This window comes from Pseudorasbora parva, chromosome 14 (assembly GCF_024679245.1).
Source record: "Pseudorasbora parva isolate DD20220531a chromosome 14, ASM2467924v1, whole genome shotgun sequence".
NCBI lineage: Eukaryota > Metazoa > Chordata > Actinopteri > Cypriniformes > Gobionidae > Pseudorasbora > Pseudorasbora parva.
In genome coordinates, this window is record NC_090185.1 from 37081055 (window position 1) to 37093406 (window position 12352).

Here is a 12352-nt window from a genome sequence, read left to right on the forward strand (position 1 = left end):
TTTTTAGTTTATTCTTAGCTAAAAACACTTAGTTTTTTCAAAAATATATGTGCTCATTAATGTATATTTACTTCTTTCAAGTAATAAAGTATTCTCGTAAGTTTATAATATGCCATTGAAAATACATACGGGTGAGGGGTTTGAATGCCGGTCGCCATGTTGCCCCTCCATCTTGAAAGTACATTAGCCAAAGAGGGACATACCCATAAATTCAAGCTTCGCCTTTAACACTCGATGGCACCGTTGTGAATGTGAAGAGGGGGATTGCCATGTTAATCTTGGACTAAATAGGCCACCGTAGGAGTTAAAATGAAATCAGAATTGAGAGGAACAGAAACTAATATTCACTGGATGGTCATATACCTTTACGCCGCTAGATGGGGGAAAATATCACACAGTGGAGCTTTAAAAAGAAAAAGAAAAAACAAGTCTTGTCTGAAACCTACAATCGTTTTTCTTTATTATTGGTTCAATTGAATAGAGAATATTTTGTGCTCAACCACATCCGTGAGTGCTTGGGGTCATCGCCTATGCTCTCATTGGCTGGATGTCCACACCACAGGACATCGAGTCGGCCGACAGCCATATGTGGCGAGGCTTCAGCGAGCGTCTTTGAGTAGTTCACACAAAGATTGGTGAGCGCCTTGGTCACAGCCCAACCTGTCGCCGTGATCGTTAACTTGCGAATCTGGCTTAAAATCCTGTAGTGTGATCTTGGCATAAGCTGAACAGCCAATCAGAGTTCTCTCTCTCACTGACGGCCTGACGCTGATTCTACAGATTTAATCAGGCCAAAAAAACAACAACAGCATCCCACTAGAGCCAACAATGCGAAACACACCAAAAACTGTTTGCTTAAAGGGTTAGTTCACCCATAAATAATTCGGATTGCGTGTCAAACTGCTGAAATCACGTGACATTGGCGATCCCAATCATGAATCAATTCGCTGATTCAGAACCATTTGAATCTTTATTTGAGGATTGAACACAAACCCAGAAGAGAAGACAATGCTGAATAAAGTCGTAGTTTTTGTTATTTTTGGGCCAAAATGTATTTCTGATGCTTCAAGAGACTCTAATTAACCCACTGATGTCTCATATGGACTACTGTGATGATGTTTTTATTCCCTTTCTGGACATGGACAGTATAGTGTGCATACACTTGCATACGCTCTCAGACTAAATATAAAATATCTTAAACTGTGTGTGAAGATGAACGGAGGTCTTACGGGTGTGGGACGACATTACGGGGAGGAGTTAATGACAGACATTTCATTTTTGAGTGAACTAACCCTTTAAAGGGTTACTTCAGCGATTAGCATATTGCTTTGTATCAGTAGAAACTCTGGAGTATATTTGAATGATCATGCCCCCCTCCCCCACCTCCATATACCCCAGAGACAAGAGATTTATGCATTGTGTTTCTGGAAAAAATACTCAGATGACACAAATATCGTCATTTTGCGTCATCAGGGAATTTTTTGGCCAGAGTCTAAAGAGGGAGCTATTTCTGCATGTTTTCAACTCGCGCATGAGGGGATGGGATCACACTCGCAGCACTCAGCTCGGGCAGCCGCAGGCATTCATGTAAACGGTGCGGAGCAAAGTGAGTGTTTCAACTTCTCAAATGAATTCCTATTAAAAGTGAAGCTTCCAAAGGCATGAACTGAACACGCGCTGTGAATGTATGCCGCAGCCGCGCTTACCTCAGCTCTGGTGATGAATGTAATCTGACTCCTGCTGCGTTTGTGCCGTGACTAGCTCGGCTCACTCACATTATATTAAACAGACATGTTCAATTTTTAATTGTAGTGTCTGTTTTCTAGCTGAACTGATTTTATGAAAATGAACGCGATGGCCAAGTGATTCAGTAGCAGTGGCTTTGGGATTGGCCTCGAAGGACAGCGAAGCCAGTGCATTCTGGGAGTTGTTGTCTTCCATCCCTATAAGACAAGAATACATTTTCTGTCTTTTCTCAGTCTAGAAGACACCAAATTCAAGAATTATTTCACATTTCTACTAAATTAAGGACCCAGTTTAAATACAAAACTTAATGCTAAATCACTGAAGTAACCCTTTTAAAAACGTCCTGATGTTGCTCAACTGTCGGCTTGGTGTGTCCCTGGTAGGGGTGTAAGAAAATATCGATACATGTGAGTATTGCTTTATTATGTTTTGCAATACTGTATCGATTCTCAAAAACACTGTATTGATATTTATATATTTATTTATTTACATCCAAGATTTGTGGTTCTGTGTTCGAATTAAACCACAGACTGTATACAACCCAACCGCTAGATGGCAGTGTTATCTCAGAACGTATCGGAGAAGGTGAATGTGTGTGTGTGCATTAGCATTAGCAAACCTCGATAGAATTATTCCGCTCCCGCGGTTAACAAAGCTGAAGTGTGGACTCATTTTGGCTTCATCGACAAAGAAGCCACTAAGGAAATCAACAAGAGTCATTTTGATTGCAAAATAGGCCAAGTTAAAATCCAGTACTCGGGAAACATTGAATCGGAGAGCTCGCTTAACATCCAGACGTCATCCGCGCTGCTGAGAAGCATTTCAATAGAATTTAGCACATTTTCCTCTCAGTAACAAAATTAACACGCATCAAAACTGACAGCGGTAGCAGCAGAACGAAAGCATCTGATTATAGCGATGTGGATACGGATACACCAGCTCTGCAGTTCAGTAGCCTACTTGAAATGGTACTTTATACAATAGACTGCGTTTAAGAAAGCAGCTTTACAGAAACTCATTCAGTCATTCAGTCATGGAATGGACTATGCACTTTCTGTTGCTAAATAGTTTAGAAATGAAAAACTGGTATACTGTGAACCTTTAAAACATGTCCACATAAAAAATCCTGCAGTCACTTTACTATTTCCCTTTACTTAGATTGCACAAAATAGTGATCAGTGATATAAATGATACTGTATTAATTAAATAAACAATTACTTGTTATGTTTTATGCATATGGTTGTGTTCATTATTCTTTTAAATTATAAAATGTATTCATACAATATCGCAATATATCGTATCGTGATACGTATCGTATCGCCAGATTCTTGGCAATACACAGCCTAGTCCCTGGCTTTAGCCTATTATCCATTATCAATCGCCACATAAAGGGTTAGTTCAACCAAAAATGAAATTTCTTTCATTAACTCCTGCCCCTAATGTCGTTCCACACCCGTAAGACCTCCGTTCATCTTCACACACAGTTTAAGATATTTTATATTTAGTCTGAGGCCTTTCTGTCCTTTGAATTTAAGTGTATGCACACTATACTGTCCATGTCCAGAAAGGGAATAAAAACATCATCACAGTAGTCCATATGAGACATCAGTGGGTTAATTAGAGTCTCTTGAAGCATCGGAAATACATTTGGGTCCAAAAATAACAAAAACTACGACTTTATTCAGCATTGTCTTCTCTTCCACGTTCCTCAAATAAAGAACGGTCATGATTCGAATCGTGTGTCAGACTGGCAAACTGCTGAAATCACGTGACATTGGCGATCCGAATCATGAATCAATACGCTGATTCATAACCGTTTGATTCTTTATTTGAGGTTTGAAACCAAATGCCGAAGGGAAGACAATGCTGAATAAAGTCGTAGTTTTTGTTATTTTTGGACCCAAATGTATTTCCGATGCTTCAAGAGACTCTAATTAACCCACTGATGTCTCATATGGACTACTGTGATGATGTTTTTATTCCCTTTCTGGACATGGACAGTATAGTGTGCATACACTTGCATACACTCGGACTAAATATAAAATATCTTAAACTGTGTGTGAAGATAAACGGAGATCTTACGGGTGTGGGACGACATTAGGGGGAGGAGTTAATGACAGACATTTCATTTTTGGGTGAACTAACCCTTTAAACTAAATTAAAGAAAATCGGAATCATTCTCGCGTTTTGGTGGTTATTGAGATTTTAATGCAGGCTACTTGTGTGGTTGGGCAAGTAAATTTCTCCTTCCGGTATCCCTTTAAAAAATCCTGTGGTAACGTCGAGCCCTGTATTTCCTGAATCACAAGCCACATTCATCGTCATATAGTTGCCTTACCAACCTCTCCTTCTCTCCTGTGCTTACTCTGCAGGTGTACCAGATGGACACTGGTCATTATCTATGCAGGAACAAGTACTACGGCCGGAGTCTTTCCATTGAGGGATTTCGACATGCACTCTTTCAGTTCATGCACAATGGGACACAACTGCGCAAAGACCTTTTCGAGCCTATCCTGAGCAAACTGTGCAACCTGAAGGCTGTCCTGGAGCGCCAGGCCTCGTACCGCTTCTACTCCAGCTCGCTGCTCATCATATATGAGGGCAAGGATCCGGAGTCTGTCGACGGCTGGCAGAAAGCCTCAGATCTGCCGCCTGAAAAGGAGAATCGGGCCACCCCGCTCGGGCCTCAGGACCCACACACCCCTCCTCAGGTGCTGAGTGTGGACGTGCGCATGATAGACTTCGCCCACAGCACCTTCAAAGGTTTCCGGGATGACCAAACCGTCCACGACGGACCCGACCGCGGCTACGTATTTGGACTAGAGAGCCTCATCAACATTTTGCAGCAAATCCGCGAGGAGAACCCGTAGCCAAACCCGTCGTTCCTTCAGTTGCAGTCCAACGTAAAAAAGCTTCTCCTGTTGACATTTTCATAGAAAACCCAACGATGTTCATAAAGATTGCACATTGACCCAAACCTAAAGGTGTGTTTTCTGTTTCTCAGTTAGTATTTGAAACCATGAGGGATTCGTGCACTCAAGAAATGGAGGAAGGTTCTTGAAAGAAATGGCTACTGGTCTGCCTCCCCTCTGAAGATGTTTCAGTTTGTTTGTCACATGGACTCATCGCCACCATGTGGCCAACTGAAGATCTGCAGTCATGAGCTCAGGGCACGTCCGCTGTCAGGGTCTCTCTTAAAGTTTGGGATTGCCATAGAGCAGAGGTCTCCAATCCTGCCCCTGAGGACCCACTGTCCTGCAGAGTTTAGCTCCAACCCTAGTTAAAGACAGCTGAAGATACACTGCAAAAAATGCTTTTCTTACTTAAACAAAATTCCTAAAAATTCTTACATTAAGAAACATTTACTGGACAAGAAAAAATTATTGTCTTTTTGGGGGGAAATAACTCAAAATTAAGAGAGTTTTTGCTTAAAATAAGCTAAATAATCTGTCAGTGGGGTAAGCAGAAAAAAAGCTTGTTTTAAGATTATTTTGCTCACCCCACTTGGCAGATTATTTTGCTTATTTTAAGCAAAAACTCTCTTAATTTGGTCTTGTTTCTAGTCAAAATTTCACAAAGTTCTTACATTAAGAAACATTTACAAGACAAGTAAAAATTATTTTCTTGTTTTGGGAAAAATAACTCAAAATTAAGAGGGTTTTTGCTTAAAATAAGCTAAATAATCGGCCAGTGGGGTAAGCAAAAAAATAACCCATTGGCAGATTATATGGCTTATTTTAAGCAAAAACCCTCTGAACTTGTCTCAAAATAAGACAATTACTTTTGCTGGTCTAGTAAATACTTCTTGTTTTAAGAATTTTCAGATGTTTAGACTAGAAACAAGACAAATATACTAAGTAAGAGAATCATTTTCTGCAGTGTATTGAAGCAGGTTGGAAATAAACTTTGCAGGACAGTGGGTCCCCAGGAGCAGAGTTGAAGACCTCTGCCATAAAGCGAGAGTGTGTGTTTGTGTGTGTGTGTGTGTGGGTGAACACACATTTTACCCCAAAATCAGAAGAAATAAATCTTATTATATTGGTTAAATGAAGTCTGTTTTGGGGAGATTTGTGTGGCATTGTTTTCATGATAAATGAAGCATGAAAGAATTTCTCCCCAAATGCAAACAACAACAAAACAAAATTTATCCAGAAGCACTGAATTATTATAAATATACTTATTTGTGTAAACAATGTCACAATTGCAAAAAAACCAAATCTTTCTCTTCATGCAGTATTGTATTTTTCTTGTGTTTTTTGGGGTGGGGTGTGGCGGCACACAGTCCTCAGCAGTTCTCCAGGAGTTTTAAAGGGAGCCGTTTAGCTCAGAGGCGTCGATTTAAAGCTTTATTGTAGGAGTTTAAGGTCGTAAACACTCATCTCTGATGACAAGAGGATGAATCTGGCCTTATGGCAGTAGTTGAATACACAGCTTAGCTATGTGCGTCTATTTAAGCGGTCAGGTGATGTTTTTGTTTTGTTTTTTTTTGGTAGATATCTTACTCTGTACATTTAGAGCAATCATACCATTGGACGGTTTTTACATATTTGTTGGGATAGTATATTTGTAGTCTTGAATTTAGATTACCCTTGTGTTACAAAGTCTTTCCGTGTCAGTAACGAGGTTATCATTACAGAAGAAAACCTCAATGCAAAAAAATAATTTTCTTAATCCGTCAAAATCATCCTTTAAAAGCTAAATTGAGTGAGGTATTCGTGTTTCTGACCCCATTGGCAAATATTGTCTTAATATTTGAAACAATTTTGCTTCCTTCACCATTTATTGTTTTAGGCATATTTTGATATTTTTGCTGAAAAACGATCGAGATAAAAGGACTGATTAAGAAACTTATCTTTGCTTTAGTTAGTGCTCACTAACATCTGCACTGTAAGTGTTTATAAAGACCATTACAAGAGCATGACGTTTCTTTTCGTTTCGTTTTGGAGTCATTTTAAAAGGTTGTCTATTAATTACACCGACACACAGTGACAATTTCCCCACCATCAGCAAATGTAGCAAAATTCGTCCCTATTTGTTCTCGATTTGAGAATGACCCGTTCAGCATGTTCTCTGTCTAGATGAATCATTTATTGCACTATAGTGTCATCCTTTTGCTGAAACATGGACACTTTTCTGCATTCTCTGGGAAACAGACATCACATCCGCCTGTAGTAGCAGTCGAGCAAATATACTGTAATAACTTTGTTCGTTCGTCTTGTCCTACATTTATTGACTTTGGTCACATGTGGTGTATAAATCATAAATCGACATGGCATCTATGCGGAGTTGTGCCGTAGGGATGTGTGTGTATTTAGACGTGTGATTTCGGTCAATAGCCATAACTGGGACGCCCAGGATTAATGTCTCATCACGGCACATCCGATCATTTCTGTGATCGTTGAAGGGAAATGTTTGAAGAACAAATGCCACATGCGTGATGTGATGTGTTCTCTCACAATGAGCATTGTACTAAAGTTATATTTGTCATATATCATTACTAACATGTTGGCATCATTGGTTAAAGTGTAGCTGGTTTGTGTATCTAAACCTTTCAACGCAGATTCATAGGTTTGGCATAAAAACAAAGAATATTATTAACCCTCATCCTGAAACGATCCTTTTCTCTTTATTGTTGTTGCATGGATGGGTATTTTTTTAAGAAAAAAATAATATGACAACTTTGAATGTGAGATATAAATTGTTTATTTAAGCACAGTTGTCTTGTCTCTTTAATATTTTGCTGCTGTTTTGGATTTGACCAAAGAAAGCAGAAAGAAGCACCACAAACATTTAAACCGTAACTCTGAATACAAAACACAACATAGCAGGAATTATGTGTGTGTGCACTGTGCAGTGAAAAAATTAAAAATAATAATCAAACAAATCCATTAACTGATTCATTTCTACAAAGCAAAATAGCCAAATAATGAACCAAAGATTCAAGGTACATTTCACATCAGCGAAAAGGTGTAACGTTTTTGAGCTGTCGACTGTTACGGACACTGATGTATGTGACTCAAATATCATTTTTTTCTGCCATATCTATAGTGACTAATTTAAAAGATATTTGTGGTCACTGAATTTTAATCATAAAACTACCAAAATAATATTTTGAACAGATTTAATAATGTCATGCAAAGCTCCAAAAGCCCATGTGGATGTAAACGAAACCCTGAAATAATATCAAAAGAATATTTAAAATGTATAAAAAATAAAATAAAATCCGTAACACAGTTTAAAATGACCGTAACCGACAGGAATGGTTAACTCAAGTAACATATAGTTGACAATGACAGTAACATCGTTGGTAAGGTCAACTTTATTATCCCCAAAGGTCGTTTTGTTTCACAGCCAGCTGTAAACCATACAATCAGCCAAAACAAACACACAACACTACAACACACAAAGAAAAAGAAGAAAAAAAGACTTCCAGAAATAATTTGCCTATAGAATAATACAAATAAAACCAATAACAACTTTTTCTTAATTCTATCAATCCTTCAAAATGCTAAATGATATCGACGAGCAGAAGGAAGCGACTTAAACACATTCTGCCAGGGGTGGCTGGAGTATCTCATCATTAACTCAGACCTTAGCTTTAGACAAACACATCCACATGAGCCTCCAAATTCAACTTTTCATCTGTTATAGTACCAATGCATTTAAATGAATCATTAGTAACCACAGGAGATGACTGTAGGAGTCTTCCTAAAATCTATAATTATCGCTTAAGTTTTAAATGCATTGATGTCAAAAAAAGGACAAATTGCACACATTAATAAAATCTGCCTGTATGATCAGGATCCTCATTATTAGGACAATGACAGTAACAGAAAGATGTTTTCATCTCTCTTTACCTCTGGCTGTTTTTATTATATATATATATATATATATATATATATATATATATATATATATATATATATATATATATATATATATATATATATATATATATATAATTTGTTTTTGGTTAAATGTCTGAAATAAACTATGTGGTTAAAACAAGCTCTCTCTCTCTCTCTCTCTCTCTCTCTCTCTCTCTCTCATATATATATATATATGCTAAACAAAATTGCTTAAAGTTGCTAAATGGGACTACAGAGATTGGGACATTAAACTTCAGCATGGCAAACAGGAACACATCAGAGTTAAATGTATATCAATGGTTCTGTGTGTAGGAAACGAGACGCTGTTTCAGTCACTGATGCTGAACACCCTCAAGGTGTGACGAGCCCATATATAGATTCAAATAATGGTTATTTTTTGACATTGATGGTTACACTGAAGAACTTTTAACATGAAACCTTTTAGGTTATTAAAATAACATAAATCTCATTCTTACGCCCGTTTCACACATACTCCGTCTGCAGTGCGTGTGCGGTGCGTATTTTTTTCAGTACCCATGTTAACGGATGACAGCTTTCAGACTGCACGCGGATGCAGTCCGTCAGTCCGTTCCAGGAGCGTTGCGTCTGCAGCAGTGCACGGATCGTTTTCGTACCGAGTCTATTTTTTGCTGCGCTGCGCTGCGTTGCGTTGCTGCATTAAAGTGATAGAACATTGTTCGCATTAAAATAAACATGTACTGACGCGAAAATCTAGTAATTTCACCACAGATGCATATCATTTAAAATATACTCTTGTTTCAAAGTCAACACATGGCTTTTTTTTTCTCAAGTAAAGCAACAAAACGACACCTTACCTGGCATTTAGGTAAAAAAAAATGTGCCATAATGGAGAGCACTCGTACTTTCTTGGAGGTGAAATGCAAAGTTATTTTTGACCTGCAGGATTTCTTTTAAAAGGGTTTAAAAACGAAAGAAAAGACGACAGTCGGCTGTTTTTGAATAGACTATTCTAAGTTTCTAATTTAAAATGTTTATGATTTTAGGCTATAACCTATGTTTAAATGTTTTGCCTTTTGTGTGAGCTAAATCTAAAGTATATTAATATATAAATATGAATTAATGAATTGAAAAAATGTTGTTTAAATGTAGGCTTGTAGCCTACGTTAACCTGTCTACTCAGAAAGATTAAACAAAGAGAATTGCAATTCTGATGAGCCAAGATCAGTAACAACTTCTAGATTTTAAATTAAAAAATCATTAATAAATGCTGTGTTTGTGGAATGTAAAAGCGGATCAGTTGCGGACTGCAAACGCAGCATATGTGAAAGGACTACAGGGTGTGGGGCTCCTGCAACGCACACGCAACGCACACGCAACGCAACACGCACCGCACACGCAACGCACACGCAACGCAACACGCACCGCACACGCAACGCACACGCAACGCAACACGCACCGCACACGCACTGCAGACGGAGTATGTGTGAAACGGGCGTTAGACTTTGTTCTTTTAAATTGTTCAATAAAAGGTTATTTGGGGAACCCAGAAGTTGTTTTTATGGCCTAGTCACATGCAGTTCATTAGCTTATAGTGCTAGTAACACCCTCTGAGACGTAGCGTCAATGCTTACAGAGTGACTGTCAGTTCATCAGCCATGAAAACATCTGTGCAGACTGATAAAAATGAACCTGTTTGAACTAGTGTCTGGCAGAACCACCATTTGGATCTGGCCACCTGAAATCATAATCATCTTTTACTTTCCTGAATGTTGATGCAGACTACATCTTCACAACATGTATTGCACTCCTTTTACAAAAATCATCATGGGTTTATTGAATACAAATCTGCCATCACACTGATTATACAAACAAGCTAGACAAACAACTCTTTTTCCTGCTTAATATTACACCTTTGGATGAGTCCATCTTCGTGAGGTGTGATGTCTAAAGAAGTAAACCCTTATGCACTGTTGAGGTCTGGGGTGACCCGAAAGGGACTTTGTTGAAATAATAAAAATAGAACAAAATTGGAAAAATGGGCAAGCGTAAGGATTTGAGCGAGTTTGACAAGTGTCAGATTGTGATGTCTAGAGGACTGGGTCAGAGCATCTCCAAAACTTGTGGGCTGTTCCCGGTCTGCAGTGGTCAGTCTCTATCAAAAGTGCTCCAAGGAAGGAACAGTGGAGAACCGGCCACAGGGTCATGGGCGGCCAAGGCTCATTGCTGGCCCGTGTGGTCCGATCAAACAGACGAGCTACTGGAGCTCAAACTGCTCAAGAAGTTAATGCTGGTTCTGATAGAAAGGTGTCAGAATACACAGAGCATCTCAGTTTGTTGCGTATGGAGCGGCATAGACCAGTCATGGTGCCCATGCTGACCCCTGACCCCGCCGAAAGCACCAACAGTGGCACGTGAGCATCAGAACTGGACCACGGAGCAATGGAAGAAGGTGGCCTGGTCTGAGGAATCACGTTTTCTTTTACATCATGTGGATGCCGTGTGTGTGTGACGCTTACCTGAGGAACACATGGCCCCAGGATGCACTATGGGAAGAAGGCGAGCCGACAGAGGCAGTGTGACGCTTTGGGCAATGTTCTGCTGGGAAACCTTGGGTCCTCCATCCATGTGGATGTTACTTTGACACGCTCCACCTACCTAAGCATTGCTGAGACCATGTTCAGCCTTTCATGGAAACGGTATTCTGGTGGCTGTGGCTCTTCCAGCAGATAATGCTCCTGACACAAAGCACAAATAGTTCAGGAATGGTTTGCGGAGCACAACGAGTTTGAGGTGTTGACTTGGCCTCCAGATTCCCCAGATCTCAATCCAATCGAGCATCTGTGGGATGTGCTGAACAATATACAGTATGTATAATACAAATTTCTCAATACTTATAACACTTTTTTTAAACTCTTCACTCATTGAACACAATATCAGTCTATGTGGATCATTTATCATTGTTTTAGTACAAAATACATTGATATAACATGGATTTCTTTAGTCATTCAGTCACAAATGACACCGAAACTCCTCCTATGGTACTATACTTTTTTTTATATGTGGGTGGAGGGATAGGCGAGCTGTGCAGACTGCCTGAACGTAAGCCTCGTATAGGATTAATCAGGGACAGCTGTGACCCAGAGCCCTGTATACTTACTTCATATGACTTACTTAATCATTAAAACAGTTAAACTATATTATGTTTCTGCTCTCCTCATTCAACGAACACACGGACTTGAGGAAATTAATGCGAGTCCAACATTAGACACCTTATTATTTTAAGGACATTGTATTCATATAGCACATTTAAACACAGCAGAACTATCCAAAGTGCTGAACAGAGTAAAGAAAAAAATGTATATAAACCAATCAAAACAGACCGTAAAACAGAAGATAATAATAAAATGAATAGAGATACTGTATGTTCTAAGAGATACGCAATAGAAAGAGATATCTCCCTGAGTTTTTAGATAGGAGTGAGGGATAGAAAAGAGAGTCCTGTCTGAAGATCTTAAAAATGTGGAAGATGACAGAGGAGTAAGAGCTTTAAAACAGATAACAGGATTTAAAACTGAATTATAAAATGGATCAGGAGCTAAAATTGGAGTGACGTGATCATATTTAATTGTATTGCCCCAGTAAGGGGCAATTTTGTACCATCTGGAGGCGTAATGAGTTACAGTATAAGCTTGAGGTAACAAAAGCGTGAACCTTCTCCAAGTCTAGGAATGACAAAAATGAGTTATGTTTGGAAA

General features: G+C 38.9%; 1 protein-coding gene across 2 annotated transcripts in view; it reads left to right on the forward strand.

Annotated features, from left to right (window-relative positions):
- The window catches only part of ip6k1 (inositol hexakisphosphate kinase 1), a 75754-nt gene extending 68298 nt beyond the window's left edge, over positions 1-7456 (forward strand). Inside the window, exons 7-8 of one of the 2 annotated variants that reach the window (XM_067416343.1) lie at positions 4119-4649; positions 4751-7456. In XM_067416343.1, the coding sequence (XP_067272444.1) occupies positions 4119-4616 (498 nt within the window). In that variant the 3' untranslated portion in view covers positions 4617-4649; positions 4751-7456. Of the gene's footprint in view, positions 1-4118 lie in introns of both variants that reach the window. The other variant, XM_067416341.1, reaches the window with a different exon arrangement.
- Positions 7457-12352: the final 4896 nt, after the last annotated feature.